Genomic DNA, 16,052 nt, shown 5'->3' on the forward strand with positions numbered 1-16,052 from the left:
CATTATGCTGGCTCAATCAATACATGTGCCATAGGGGGTTTGGAGAAGAGCATGGAATTTCCCTAGCAAGTGACTTTCAGTGAAATCCTAAGCAGATCCATCTGCATCTGACAAAGAGAGCTGTGGTTCTCGAAAGCTTATGCTACAATATACTTGTCAGACTGTCATGACCCCCTTTTGGTTCCTGCTCCACAATTTGAGACCAGTGCCATAAGGAGAGCTGCCTCCTGTTTTGAGAATCACAAGTACTGCCTACAGTCACAAGACATGCCTCCCCCCTCAATACATATGTATATCGTGTGGGAGTTTTGTAACAGTTCATGAGGTTTAACTTTCATTTCCTTGCCAGTAATATGCTGCGCACTGTGCTAAACCTAGAAGCAATACAGAGGATTTGAATTAGCCACAATTATTCTGATGAGTCTGGAAATTTGGATAGATGAAGCCTGAGTAGTAGGTTGCGTAGCACGTTTACATTTTTAAAGAGTGTGTCTAGGTAACTGGGTCCTGACGTAACACTGTCTATAGAATCTATATATACTGATATATAGATAATACAGATGTACTGTATTATTTGCTCTGTGCTGGTTCTCGATGGGAGTCAGTGTGTAATTAGGCTCCCTCTGTTTATGCATTCATGTGGTAGAAAGTTGCAACTCAGCTTTAGCTCTGAGTTGGAAATATAGCATGTCAGGTTCGTATGGGCTGGCAGGACAGTGACAGAAATCCGAGGATGCTGTTGTGTGTTCTGTGCCTATTCTTGGCTTTTGTCTATCAATCTGGCACCTGCCACAAGTGAAACGGACCAGTAGACACACATAAAAGGAGTCAGCAGGAAAAGAACAATTTTTTTTTAAAGTTTCTCCAAAAAAAAAGCTGTTTTTAAAGTCACATAAAGAATGACTCATGGCATTTTTTATATTGATGGGCTTGTGGCATCATGTTAAGATTTTAGAGATGCGCCTCTTTCTTTCTGAAAGAGACATAGTCCATGAAACATTGAAATAAAATAATACTACATTTTGCTTCATTGTTCGATTCAAGGTGATCCTTCTCTCTTTTCGTGTTGCTCTTTTGCAAATTTGTTAAATATCATTTTTGTTTTGTTCTTGATGCTGTCCTGACTTTCTTGATCCATATTCCTAAAGATCAATTGTGCAGGACATACAGGTGTTAGCACAGCTGGCTTGCTGATGACATCTCTGTCCATATAGCTGTCTAGTGTGTCATCACTCATAGTGTTCAGTGTCATTCTGACCTAGCCAAGCTAAAAATGGTACTCCAGTTCAAGAGGGATTTAAAAAACCTTGACAAACTCAAGATAAGACATTGCAGAATGTCATATCCATGTGTTTAACTGTTTTCAGCTGAGACATATCTAAGTAAGTAATGCCAGAGCCCGTCTGTCTTCATTCTTTGGGAAGTCTGAAGGGGTTTTTCTTTGTATGTCCATGCGTGTACTTTGCCTTAAGTAAGGAAACATCCTTGTATGGAATACTGTGAAATTAATGTGTTAGCTGTTATTTTCTCCAGACATGGGTTCACTTCCAGCTCAAGGTCAATGAAATCTGTTCATAAGGGATGTATTACTGTGCGCATCACACAAATACAGAATAGCTTTGTCATAGTGGTTATGGTTTGCTTAAAGAGCCCAGATCAAATTTAACATTTCATCCAAATAATCTTTGGTTTGAGCGATTTTGTATGTGTTTGCGTGCACGCACTTTGTAAGTGTGTTGGCATTTTTCAGGAAATTATACTATAATGATTTTTTTTTTTAAAAAAGAAACCATGTTCCTTTCTTTCTGACCGAACATTCTTTTAAAAACTTACTGAATTTAAGAGAGCATTGGTTATGAATATGCTAAGCTAGTTTTAGTTTTTATTTGTTTACTATATTTCTCCATAACTTAACTTGAATTTACAAGGTGGGTAAACAGATACATTGATGTTCTTTGTTTAACCTGTGAATATACTTTGGAAGAGATCCAGGATCATCCCACTAATCTTCACCTCTTAACAGCAACCTCCAGGTTTCAACATCCTATCTGTACTCATGAAATTTCTTACGCCTTAGTTTGCTTCATCCAGATCATAATGTGCCACAATCTGGGAGTGTATATGACGGCTGTTCCTATTGATCAAGATGCCATCTTGGTATAATTTTGCCACATAACAATATGGTCGTCTTGTGAAAGTGAGCTCACCGATGCTACGAGGTGAGTAGATAAGGAAACAACCCAGAGAAAACAAGTTTGACTCAAAGATGGGGGCCTGTGCAAAATCATAGGGGAGAGAACAATTTGGAAATCACCTTTTCCCTTAAAGATCTCCCTTTCTGGGATGACAAATTCTAAGGTTTATGTAGGCTAAACCTTTATTTCTTTTACTGACTTGTAGCTTTCTCAGCATTCTGCAGGTGAACAACCTGAAGCATATTTAGTCCCTCAGATAGATGTGTGTGTGTGTGGTTAATTTAATATTTTTATTTATATTGGAGAATCTTCCAAATATGTAGACCCTTACCTTGTCTATGGGTCTCTTGGTTTAGCTGCTTTTGTGATTGGCAAGGGGACCTGCAAGTAGTTTATAGTCACTTATCTACAGTAATGTATACAGTTTTCCCCTCTAGTGTGATTACTCTTCTTATGAATTTTAGGATTCAGTTATATCAGCTCTCAGGTAGAAGTAACTGCCTTTTTAAAAAAATCTAGGTTTTGTACATTCATATTTTAAGTTTTAATCCTCTTAACTGATAGTTTCAGGAAGGTAACTTAGAAATGTTATGATTGTGGTATTGTAAGGCTAGAAGGAAGTAAAGGTCATTTATGTCCAATACTATACTGAGAGATTTCTGTAGTGAAACCCCTAAAAGACTAGAAGGTAATAGTGTGCCCTAGACATGATTAAGAAAGGTCTACTATTGGTAGATCAGTCTATTTAGAATCAACAGAGTTGTGGTTAAGGTTGATACTGCAGCATGGAATTATTGGGGTGGATCCAACCATTCTCCAAGAACCTTTCCTCCAAAAAATAGAAAATTTACAAAACAAAAAAATTTACAATTTTTTGTAAAGAAAATTTACAAAACATAATACAATCAGTGGGAAATATTCTGTTAGCTTTGTAAATTAATCCTTGGAGACACTGAAACCTACTTCCTGGATTGCCACTCATAACTTTGCTCAACATCACTTTGTTGATTCAGCTAGTACCTAATTTGAGAACAGCCGTTAGTAATCCAGATTTAATCTTTAGATGCCTGTCCATTAACGGTGTTCTGCTTCCAGCAAGGAAAATATGGACTGACATGAAATATGGTGAACGTAAGCTTGTACTTTCACATTATATATTAAGTGACCAAATTGTTCCAATTCCACCCCCCCCCCCATGCACTTAGTCTGCTTTTTCTGGAAATGCCAAACAAATCAGCATATTGTTTAGGGTCACTGTAGAAGTATAAAAAAAGTTCAGGCCAATGAAGCCATGTGAGATAAAGTCCATGGATATTGATGAATAAAATTGTTTTTAAATGGTCTGACCTTCCTCCCCAGTTAAAAGGTGGAGTTTCCGTATTTTGACTGAGGCTTTTTTAGAAGACCCACTTCTTATTTTATAGATCTTATGTGGTTGCTGCTTTCCTGTGATATGTTCCCATACTGCTCTACTGAAGTTCGAACCATAAGGTTATTTTGGATGTCAGTTGGAACTTTAATAAATAATAATAATAACATTTGATTTGTATACTGCCCTTCAGGACAATTTAATGCCCACTCAGAGTGGTTTACAAAGTATGTTATTATTATCCCCACATCAATCACCCTGTGAGTGGGTGAGGTTGAGAGAGCTCTGGAGAGTAGTGACTAGACATGGGCACGAACAGCAATACAAACGAAAAAAGCCACAGACATTGGGTTCAGCTGTTGGCAAACAAGCCATTCATGAGGCCCCATTCTGAACAAACAAGTGGTCATTGCAAAGCCTTGTTTGTGTGTTTGTCAGCCGTTTGTCAAGCCAGATAGTCTGGCGCCTTTCAATCAGTTCCCCTGGCAATGGAGGGAGGGAGGGACTGAACTCTGTATCAACTCCTTCTGGCTTTCTTTCTGGCTTTAACCTTTCAGCTTTCAGCAGACAGTCCAGTTTTTGCCACTCTGAAGAGAAAATGACAGCAAAGGGGGTGGTGCCAGCTCTCCCGGTGTGAGAGGGACGGAGAGAAGTCTCTGCCATCTCTGCCCGCTATCAGATGGAAGAGGGGGGGGGTCCCCTTGTCCCTCTGACACCGGGGAGAACGAGGCCCTGCGGTGCCAGCTCTGCCCGCTGTCAGAGGGAAGAGGAAAGTCCCCTTGTCCCTCTGACAGCGGGCAGAATGAAGCCCCACAGTGCTGGCTCTGCCCGCTGTCAGTGGGATGAGGAAAGTCCCCTCGGCCCTCTGACAGCAGGCAGAATGAAGCCCAGTGGTGGCATCTCTGCCTGCTGTCAGAGGAACAAGGGGAGGGGTGTCCTCCTGTCCCTCTGACAGCGGGCAGAACAAAGCCCCGCGGTGCCGGCTCTGCCTGCTGTCAGTGGAACGAGGGGACTTCCCTTGTCCCTCTGACAACAGGCAGAACAAAGCCCCGCAGCAGCGGCTTGAGGGGATTTCCCTCATCCCTCTGACAGCAGGCAAAAAGATGTCCTGCGGTGATGGCTTGAGGGGAATCCGCTCGTCCCTCTTACAGTCGGCAGAGTGAAGCCCTGCAGCACCAGCTCTGACCACTGTCAGAGGGATGAGGGGAGTCCCCTCGTCCCTCTGACAGCAGGCAGAACGAAGCCGCGCTGCACCAGCTCTGTCCACTGTTAGAGGGATGAGGGGAATCCCCTCATCCCTCTGACAGTGGCCAAAACGAAGCCCTGCAGCACCGGCTCGAGGGGAGCCCCCTCATCCCTCTAACAGTGGGCAGAATGAAGCCCCACGGTGGTGGCTCTGCCTGCTGTCAGAGGGACGAGGGGAGGGGAGTCCCCTCGTCCCTCTGACAGCGGGCAGAATGAAGACCCACGGCAGTGGCTCTGACTGCTGTCAAAGGGATGAGGGGAGTCCCCTCGTCCCTCTGACAGCGGGCAGAATGAAGCTCTGCTGCGCCGGCTCTGCCCGGTGTCAGAGGGATGAGGGGAGTCCCCTCGTCCCTCTGACAGTGGACAAAATGAAGCCCTGCAGCGCCGGCTCAAGGGGAGTCCCCTCGTCCCTCTAACAGTGGGCAGAACGAAGCCCTACGGTGGCAGCTGTGCCTGCTGTCAGAGGGACAAGGGGAAGGGAGTCCCCTTGTCCCTTTGACAGTGGGCAGAATGAAGCCCCACAGCAGTGGCTCTGACTGCTGTCAAAGGGATGAGGGGAGTCCCCTTGTCCCTCTGACAGCGGGCAGAATGAAGCCCTGTGGCGGCGGCTCTGCCTGCTGTTAGAGGGACGAGGGGAATCCTCTTGTCCCTCTGACCGCGGGCAGAGCTGCCGCAGCAGGGCTTCATTCTGCCCACTGTCAGAGGGACAAGGGGAGGGGACTCCCCTCATCTCTCTGACAGTCACCAAAACGAAGCCCTGTGGCACCGGCTTGAGGGGAGTCCCCTCGTCCCTCTAACATTGGGCAAAACAAAGCCCCGCGGCAGCGACTCTGCCTTCTGTTGGAGGGACAAGGGGAGGGAGTCCCCTCTTCCCTCTGACAGTGGGTAGAATGAAGCCCTGCTCTGGTGGCTGTGCCTGCTGTCAGAGGGACGAGGGGAGTCCTCTCGTTCCTCTGACAGCGGGCAGAACAAAGCCCTACGGCGCTGGCTCTGCCTGCTGTCAGAGGGATGAGAGGAGGGGAGTCCCCTCATCCCTCTGACAGCAGGCAGAACGAAGCCCCGCAGTGGCTGCTCTGCCCGCTGTCAGGGACAAGGGGAGTCCCCATGTCCCTCTGATAAGGGCCACGAACACCAAACACCAAACATGTTCGTTAAGGGGACATACTAGCAAAGGAATGTTTTGGTTGCACCCTCCCCCTCCCCCCCAATTGCCTCTTCTCTCTCCTCCCCTTCTCCTCCCTCCTTTTCTATATTTGACCAGTCTCTGTATCATGCATCTGACGAAGAGAACTTGATTCTCGAAAGCTTATGCTACAATAAAATTGGTTAGTCTTAAAGGTGCTACTGGACTCTTTTTGATTTTGCTACCACAGACTAACACGGCTAACTCTTGCAGTTAAGGGGACATGTTTGCTTCAGTTCGTTGTTCATAGATGGCAACGAACAGGGTGTTCGGATTCCCCCCCCCCGTTCGTGCCCATGTCTAGTTGTGACTGACCCAAGGTCACCCAGCTGGCTTCAAGCAGAGGAGTGGGGAATCAAACCAAGTTCTCTTAACCACTACACCAAACTGGATCTCCTTCCAGTTATTAGATTGCGCTCTAGTTATGCGGATATGAGAATTTTCAATCTGATGTCAAAAATCCAAGTTTATATACTTCACTTTAAAATGTAAAAGGGTTGGAGTTCAGTATAGATAATCCTTCCTCCGAAATGTAAAAACCACACTAAAGGATTTCTAATAATTATATTAAACCTCTTTGCATATGCAAAACTTATTTGGAAGTATCTCAGACAAAATCTTCCTTATGCTATCTGTAATTTATCTGGAAATTGTCCTTGGATTCTATATCAGATACAAATTTATTTCGGTACAAATCATACCGCTGTCACTCTGAGGACTTCATCTCACTTCCTCACAGAACAAAAATGTCTTCTCTTCCAGACTTCAGAAGGTATGTGCTAATAAAACTTTCCTGCCCTCAATTCTTGATCTGACAGACAATGCTTTCTTTACTTCCTCATCCCTGAAACTGGTCACCCATACCCCAAATATCTATCGATGCATAGCTGCTAGCTGGCTATATACCTAAACTGAACAGGCGGATGAGAAGAAAGCATTTGCTTTCTGGTTTAACCCATCTATAGCACTACTGCTCATAGTTGTGTGAGTTGGGTGATTAAATACAGCAAGGGATCCAGTGCATGCTACAGAGTGTTAGACTCGGGCTGAAGACATCTGGGTTCAAAGCGTCATTCTGCAGAGAAAGTCTGTCTCAATCTTAACCTATCTCTCAGCGTTGTTGAGTAAGGATAAAATTCGGAGGGGAGGATGCACCATGTATACAACCCTGAGCACCAGAAAGCAGGCAGTAGCAATCTGAGGGAGTTGCAAGTTAATCATCTCAAGTGGCAGTTATTATGCAGGGATTAATTTGAATTCAAGTTCATGCCATCTTATTTGTTTACTAGACCAGTGTCAGCCCAACTTCCTTCCAAGGTGGTTTACAATAAAAATAAATTAAAACCAGTTAAGATCATAAAATTAAAGCTGTCATGGAGGGCAGCAATGTGATGAAGATATTCAGTGTTTCTTGTTGGCTTTCTGGCTGTTGCTGCTTTCTTTTTAGTGGGGTGCATGGTGAGGCTAGATAGCATACCTGCCTCTTTCTCCTCAGAAAGGTGCTATGAAAGAGAGACCTGTATGCTTGGGGATGGAGTCTCTTTCTCTCAAGTACAAAATCTTTCTCAGTGTCTTAGGACCATGCAAAGTATTAATAAGAACATTTTTTGCATTGTTCAAAATTTATATCTCACTTTTCTGCCATCATAATGGCCACCAAGGCGGCTAACAAATTAAAACATAAATAATAAAATCACATCTTAAAAACCATTAAAAGCAACAAAACACATTAAAACAAAACCAGAGCTAAAATACATACAAAAAATAAAGGCAACAATTAAAACATTAGGCAGGAAGGAGAGCTCATTGATAGAGTGCCGAACGAGACAAGTTATCACCCACTGGCAGAAGTTTTGAGAGTTCGAGAATTTGGGTGCCATGACCAAGAAGGCCCTCTTCTGAGTTACCACCTGCCTCATCTCTGAAAGCAGTCACCCAAAGCAGGGCCCCAGAAGATTACCATAGTGGTCAGGCAGATTTATAAGGGAGCAGGCGCTCTTTCAGATATGTTGGTTCCAAACTATAAAGGGCTTTATAGGTCAGCACCAGCACCTTGTATTGTACCTGAACAGATGGGAACCAGTGTTGATAGGCCAAAACAGTTGTCTGAGTAATCCCACACACCCTTCACTCATACAGAATTATTGAAAAGGCTTTCAGGTAAGAACCTCAAAATTCCCTTCGATTGAAAGTGAAAGGGGCAAGTGATCACCTCCAAGGTAAATTTCCACTTGCAACTTCATTTTATATGGGATTATATCAGGGGAGACTAAAAATAATCTATCAGACTTCCACCATTTCAGCTAAGATAACAGGACTTCAAGATAGGCTTATGCATCTTCTCTCTCTCTCTCTCTCTCTCTCTCTCTCTCTCTCTCTCTCTCTCTCTAAAACACACACACACGGTTTTATTCAGTCTCTCCTCCAAGGAGCTCAAGGTGACACATATAGTTCTTCCTTCCCTAAATTATCTTCTCAACAGCCCTCTGTGGCTGATTGAACTGAGAATATGCAACTGGCCCGGTGGGATCTCGAATCCGGGTCTCACAAATCCTATGTATAATACTCTGCATTACACTGGCTGTTTTCCTAGAGATGATCTGCTCTGTGCTTTTGAAGCACATTGTGCGTGTTTGTGAACTCTGCCATATTCAGAGATGGAGATACTGATTTCTTCCATATCCCTGAAATTCCTCTGGGATTGGATCAGTATCTGCTCAAACTGTGCAATCTGCACAACCAAGTATGATGTTATCGAAGGATTCCCTCCACCTTTAAGTCTGCATATAGACAAACTGATTTGCAGAGGCTTAAAGTATGTATAATAGAGCCACCGTTGCCTGCATGAGCCATATTATTATTATTTTTTCTGCCTTGCCGTTACATTTTGTCAAACAGGCTTTGTGAGTTTGAAGTACACAAACTATTACATTTCTTCTAGTACCGATAAAATGCATAGCTGTAAGGTGATCAACAATAAATGTTATAGAGCCTTAAAGCTCACGAAAAGCTATAGTCCAGCGGTACACAACCTCTGTCACACATGCCAGACAGGGCCAGTTCTCTGCCCAAAGGACTGAGGTGAAACCCCTGAGGCAGTAACAGCACCACAGTGGCTCAGCTTGCTATGAGTCTGTTTGGCTGAGTATAATCAGTATTGTTTGTTGCTCCTTCTTTCGTTTTTCAATCACCGACATTTCACAGATAGATGTTTCAGGGACGGTGGGTTGGGGTCGTTGGCTTTGCCTAACCTGCTATGGTTTGTACACGGCTTCAGGGACTTGTGTACATGTGCACTTGCCTTGCTTTCCATTTACTGCAACACTGAAAAAGCAACATTGTATAGATAAAAATGTCTGAGGACAAGGTTCCGCTGTAGGTGTTCCTTATAATGTGCTGTATAACCAGTCCAGGGGCATTAGCACAACTTACAAGCTCTGAGATCCTTGCTGAGTTAGGAAATCTGTATCTGTGTTGTACAACTTGAGACTATTGTGACTTATTGCTTCTCTATAGCAAAAAAAAAGCCCAGTACACAGAAACAAGTGTCAGGGAGAAGGCAAAGCTAGACTTCTCCTTGACCTACTAGTCTTCCATGCACAGGGAAAACTTTTGTGAAAGAGTCATGTAAGCCGCTACCTGTGGTCTGAAGTGGCAGTAGTCAGAGTCAGTTTTACCTCTTCATGAAAACTGTGTCATAATGAAATGGCAGTGGTTGCCTTGCGGGGTAAGTGATCTGTTTTTTAAAAAGTGCTTTTCTGTTTACTCCTTGTGGCTTTCAGCATACACCCCAGATGGCTATCAAAAAGAAACCCCCTTTTTAAAGTAGCTAAAACAAAGCATTGTTCATTTGAATGAAAGCCATATAGATCTTTGTATCTAACATAATTAAAAAGCACTCACAAATTTACTTGGGTCCCTTGATTTCACAAGAATTATATTGTAGGGAATGATAGCGTTCCCTTTTGATAACATGCTACTATATATTTATTACATTTTAAAGATGTTTGTATTCCTATGTTTCTTGCTGAAACTGAACTTTAGACCCTTATGGCAAAGAACAGAACCAGGTGGAGATAGGGTTAAAATATCTTCTGCTGTCCCTTCTGTGTTCAATATCATACGTACTTAGGATATATATTGTTTTCCTCCCACTCCCTTGCTTTTTCCATCCTTCTCTCTGCTCTCTTCCTTTCCTCCCTCTTCAGTATTAGCAATCTGCTTTGGTACTTTGACATCAGGGATTTCCCTGGTGAATTTTGTCACAGAAAAAAGAGAATCATCAATATCGCAGTTAAACTTGACTTTCAAAGCTAATAGTATCTCATTTGGGGGCTCAAATTTAATAAATTTTCTTTGATTCTGGGTGCGTTTTTAAACATCAAACAATGAATTGGCCAGGGTGCAGTAAAATATTTAGATCTATTGACTATGGTTCAGAAGGGTAGAAGGCAAAACACTGGTGGTTTGATGTTGATAAATTCTTAGTACCTTAATCCACATTAATGTTTTCTTTTATCTGTCTGCATACTGGCTGTACTGAAAAACTAAAAATATTAGCATATATAAACTCTCAAAAATCAAGTGAAATATGTATTATTGTAGGTATAGTTAAAATAACATGTTTGTATCATGTTAGATAAGGTTAACATCTGAACAAAATTACGCATGCTGACGGAAGGCCCTGGAGACAGTGTTTGTTCCGCTGGACTCTCTAACCTGAGCCTAGAACAGTCTGTGTAGAAATGTGTGGAGGACGTACACTTGTTATAAAAATTGCATTATAGTGCATAAGTTTGGCAGCCACAGGAATTGACAGGAATTCTTTAGGTCAGCTTGGGGAAACAGAAGGCTTCCTATTCCCATGCACTATAGCATTGAATATATATCTATATCCATAGTTTTGTAGTTCTGTAAATAAGACATACAATCACACATTAGAGATCTAAATGTGTTTATTGTGTGTGTGTGTGTGTGTGTGTGTGTGTTTAGACATTGAAAGTAATACTGAAGCAAATTTTTTTAAAAAGTACAGTTTGTGAACAAAATATTCGGGACGTTAACCCACACAAATTAAAGCTATTCTTTAAGTGATCCGGTCTGTAGGAGGAAGGGAGAAATATTGTTTTAAACTCAGCCTAAATAGGATGTCAGAATTAAATTTTATAATATTAGCACATTCATATAAAGTATCCAAAATATCTAGTCTATGCAGAAACATACAGAGTTATCTGGAAGATAATCTTTTTGCTTTTTTATCTCATTGTAAAGCTAAAGATTTACTACAATTACTTGTTGATGCAAGGAAATAATTTGAATTCGGCAAATGCATGTGAACATCAGCATTTGTTGAATACGCAATAGTATGCACTTTTTGAAGGGAGTGTTAGTAAAATACATATCACTTAATACAGAGCAACATTTGGGAACAGATGTGAACAGAATTCGGATGTGAAGCAATATGCAGCGAGTATGTATGAGGTGTTTGTTTTTAATTAATGACGTTAGTTTGGTTTGATGCAAAACTTGTATGGGATTGAAAACTGGTTTTAAAAAATTAGAAGCATGGTCATACTTTCTGTTTTTCTGGACATATAATGAATTGAAGGGATTTCTCACCTTGACAGAAGATGGCAGTACAATACCAACTGCATAAGGTTATATTTGTCTACAAAAACTGTTGGTATCTCTCATTTACCATGCCGAGTGTTTTGTTATTGTTTCTTTAAACTCTGCCTCTTTGAGTATTTTAAATCCAAACTATTTGGGTTTATGAGGAAAAAATATCAATTTCTTCTTTAGAGCTATCTTCTTTGAAGGCTTACTTCCAAATTAGGTGACAGTTTGGAGTGCTCAGGAAAGAACTAAAAAGCTATTTGACCAATTTAAGTTTTAAAAAATATGCTAATAGTCAAATGAATATATTGTAGAAATGTAACCATAATGTTTAAAAACTGTGTAAGACCTTTTTTGAGACTCCTCAAAATAATATCCTAGCATGAAAATCAAAAGCAGTGGTGGCTTAAAAATATTTTGGTAGTATGTATAATCATACTACAGTAACAAACAATTTGATATTAATAAAGCAGGCAATTATTGTTGTATGCGCTGTTTTGAACAAGTTTTACATTTTGATTTCTTGAGCCTCCTATTACTGTGTAGCCATAGAATTTTGTTGCACTGTTCGGGTAAGAAAGAAGCCTTTAGTGACTTCCCTTCCCTTCTTCTTTCAGTCTAGAGAAGAGGATGCTTTTTCTTCTTAACATTCTCTCCCAGCACTCTGAATTAGAGATTTATTTGCAACGAAAAATCAATTAGTCCTAAATTTATTCATGGATTTCAGGTCCAGCGATCAATGCAAGTCCACTCAGTGGACTCAAGGGGACCCGCTTCATCCCAGTTAATGTGTCTGAAGGGGAATTACCATTGATACTGTTTTTTTTCCCCTTTTAGGTCAGAGATCAGATCTCGCTGTCACGGACTGCGGCAACTAGGAATGACTTCACCCTGCAGCTGCCTAAGCTGCACCTGGAGACCTTTGTAATGGAAGGGCTCAAGGCTGGGCCTGAGGTGGTAGCATTCCAGGTTAGAATCCTAAATAACCTTTCTTTACCCCCCATGCTTAAAAATACAAAAGGTGGTGTTAATAGGAAGGACAAAAAGCTTCAATCATGTAGTAGTCAGCAATTAAAAATGTTGTTTTCTAATGACTAAAATTAACCATATCCTAAACAGAATATTTAGAAACAGCTGAAGAAAGATGCACAACACTATACATAAAAACAGTATTTATCCATAGGGAAGAACTTGCCATGTAACTTGCTTTTTCCAATTAGGTTCTTAAAATGTATTTTCAAAGAGCTCTATGGGGGGGGGAAGTACAATCGTAAAAATCAATATGTAAACATTGGGGTGAGGATTGGATCACTGAGGAGAAATGGGCACAGAGTGGGGTGCATGAGTGATCTTTGGATTCATACCTGCTGGGGAAAGGTTATAGGGTCATTGATCTCTTTAGGCACTTGATTATTGACACCTTCTGGCACTGATTGATGACACAGCACTCGGACAAGTAAAACAGAGAATGAATATAGTTGTCATGGTATCTGAATTGGAGAAGAACCCTTCTATGTTTGACTGAAAGCCTTGGTTTATCTTGCTGTTTGAGATGAATGGTAAAACAAATGTGTTCGAAACTTTTTCTGGAAGGATCAATTTTTGCACAACGCCTTGCTTTAAAAAGGGGTGTATTGCCCCTTGCCTTTAAAAGTTCTTAGACAGGTGCCCTCTTGCTTTACTGACTAAGGCCAGGAGACAGGAGTGCTAAAATATTCTTTCGGGAGCAAGCTTAATGGGGGTGCTTCGGGCAGTACTGTAAGCTGGGGGCCCTTGCCTAGATATGGAAATGTAGAGGTTGCCTTGGAAGTTGGCATGGGTATAGATGTAATTTTCTCTGGCTTTACACCTGCTTCTAGACTTAGGCTTTCTTTTCCTTAGACTAGTTGAGATCTTCTATGTTTATTTAACACTTAATATAATCGCCCTGGGGTAAGTGGCACATCCACATTACATGCAGAGTGACACACACAAAATTGCTTTTAGAGATGACAGAAGATATTTTGTATCTGTCACTTCTGGGTTTTTCCAGATGATGGCTGGTCATGGCCCAGAGTAACACTGAAGTGTGTGGGGCGGGGGGGGGGGGCAACCCACAAACTAACACGAAGTCTAAACAGAGTTACTTGGAATTGTGGTGGAGAGTGCCCTCAAGTCAAATATGCAGCTAATTTCAGTGGAACTTCTCTGATGAAGTAAATGTGCTTATTATTGTCAAGAAAAGGATCTTTTAGAATTAAAAAAGAGCCAAGTCACAAGATACAGTTTGCATCGTTTCACTAGCATGTTAAGAAATTGCAAAGAAATTCATCATGGTTCAGATTAATTTATTTATTTAATTAATTCCCAAGGGTCTAGATTCATCCCCAAGGGCTCAACAAGAGCAAACAGACTACCTATTTGAAAGTAAAAATAAAAAGGCTCCTGCCTCTTAAATGCTCACAATCCAGTTAAAACAGGCAAAAGGCATTGCTATTTTATTGTTCTTTCTTCCCTATTCTGTCCCGTAAGACCCACATGGACACAGCTACATACATCTTTTAAAAATAAAGTGGAAGCGGGAGGCAGGAAGTCAATGTCCTGATAAAGTTCTCTATGGCAAGGTTGTACTAGTGCCTGAATTGTTGCAACAGTCCCAAATGTCAGCTGATGAAACCCTCTCATTCACATTTATAGACACATTACTCTCAATTATAAATCAGCATCTGAAGTACCCATGTATTGCAAACTGGGATTGTTGTAGTGTTTCTCTAACAATATAGTCAAGTGCCCTATCATAGGGCAGTGAAATTGGGCTTCTCACAGCCCATGTAGGTGTACTCCTCAGGTATGTGTAACAGTACTGTTGTGTAAATCACAATAAAATCCTCCTTCAGAAGCTGGATTTAGACTGCATGTTTGTTGTTCACTAAGAGGCCCAGAATGTTAAACATCTGTTAGGGTGAATGGAGAAATCTATGGAGGCCATGATGGCTCTCTGCAACCCAGGGAATTTTCCAGTCTTTTATTTCTCATATTATTCTTCACAAGCCTCCAACTTGTTTTTAGTTGCACTAAATCTTCCTTTATTTAGGACAAGACTGTGCAGATATGGCAGTCTCTAAATACACTTTCTTACTTTCTGCCATTCGTTCCAGTGAGTCAAGTTCCAGCTTGAGGATTGAGTTGACTTTATAGAGTTGTTTTGGGCTGGGAGAGGAGTGGTGTTCCCCCCACATCTGCCAAACTTGAAAGCACTTTACCTAGTATAAATACGGTGTATTAGCATTGTTTTGAGAGGGTAGCCATCTACAGTAGAAACAACCTGGTTTCCTTCTTTGATCGAGTGACGAGCTTACTGGATCGGGGGAACTCTGTTGACGTGATTTATCTGGATTTCAGTAAAGCTTTTGATAAGGTCCCCCATGACATTCTGATGGGCAAACTGGAAGACTGTGGACTGGACTATAGAACAGTTCAGTGGATAGGGAACTGGTTAGAGGACCGTACCCAAAGAGTGGTGGTCAATAGCATTTAATTAGATTGGAGGGAGGTGTCCAGTGGAGTGCCGCAGGGCTCGGTTTTGGGCCCAGTATTTTTCAATATTTTTATCAGTGATCTGGATGAAGGAGTGGAAGGGCTGCTCATTAAATTTGCTGATGATACCAAATTGGGAGGAGTAGCAAACACCCAAGAAGATAGAATTAAAATTCAACAAGACCTGAATACTCTGGAGAAGTGGGCAGCTGTGAATAGGATGCAATTCAACAAAGAAAAGTGCACAGTATTACATCTGGGCCACAAAAATGGGAAGCACAAATACTGGATGGGGGATACACTTCTGGGCAGTAGTATATGTGAAAGGAATCTAGGGGTAAGAGTGGACTGTAAACTAAATATGAGCAGTTAGTGTGATGCGGTGGCAAAAAAGGCTAATTCAATTTTGGGTTGTATCAAAGGGACCATAGCGTCAAAATCGCAGGAGGTCATAGTCCCTCTTTATACTGCCTTGGTCAGGTGGCACCTGGAGTATTGTGTGCAGTTCTGGAGGCTTCACTTCAAAAAGGATGTGGACAAAATTGAGAGGGTGCAGAGGAGAGCGATGAGGATGATCAGGGGTCTGGAGGCTGAGCCCTACAAGGAAAGGCTGAGGGCCTTGGGGATGTTTAGTTTGGAGAAGAGGAGGTTGAGGGGGGACATGATTGCTCTCTTTAAATGTTTGAAAGGCTGTCATTTGGAGGAGGGCAAGGAGCTGTTCCAGTTGGCAGCAGAGGGTAGGACCCGAAGCAATGGGCTTAAATTACATGCACAAAGGTACCGGCTGGATATTAGGAAAAACTTTTTCACTGTCAGAGTAGTTCAAAAGTGGAATCAGCTGCCTAGGGAGGTGGGGAGCTCCCCCTCACTGGCAGTTTTCAAGAAGAGGCTGGACGAATACTTGTCAGAGATGCTTTAGGCTGATCCT

At 41.9% G+C, this 16,052-nt stretch overlaps 1 protein-coding gene across 2 annotated transcripts in view; it reads left to right on the plus strand.

Annotated features, from left to right (window-relative positions):
- Nucleotides 1-16,052, plus strand: part of CCDC171 (coiled-coil domain containing 171) — a 249,297-nt gene that overhangs the window by 155,871 nt on the left and 77,374 nt on the right. For both annotated transcript variants that reach the window (XM_054986128.1, XM_054986129.1), the window contains exon 22: nt 12,446-12,577. In XM_054986128.1, coding sequence (XP_054842103.1) covers nt 12,446-12,577 — 132 coding nt within the window. The remainder of the gene's footprint in view (nt 1-12,445; nt 12,578-16,052) is intronic.

Source organism: Eublepharis macularius, chromosome 8, assembly GCF_028583425.1.
Source record: "Eublepharis macularius isolate TG4126 chromosome 8, MPM_Emac_v1.0, whole genome shotgun sequence".
In the NCBI taxonomy this organism is placed as follows: Eukaryota; Metazoa; Chordata; class Lepidosauria; order Squamata; family Eublepharidae; genus Eublepharis; species Eublepharis macularius.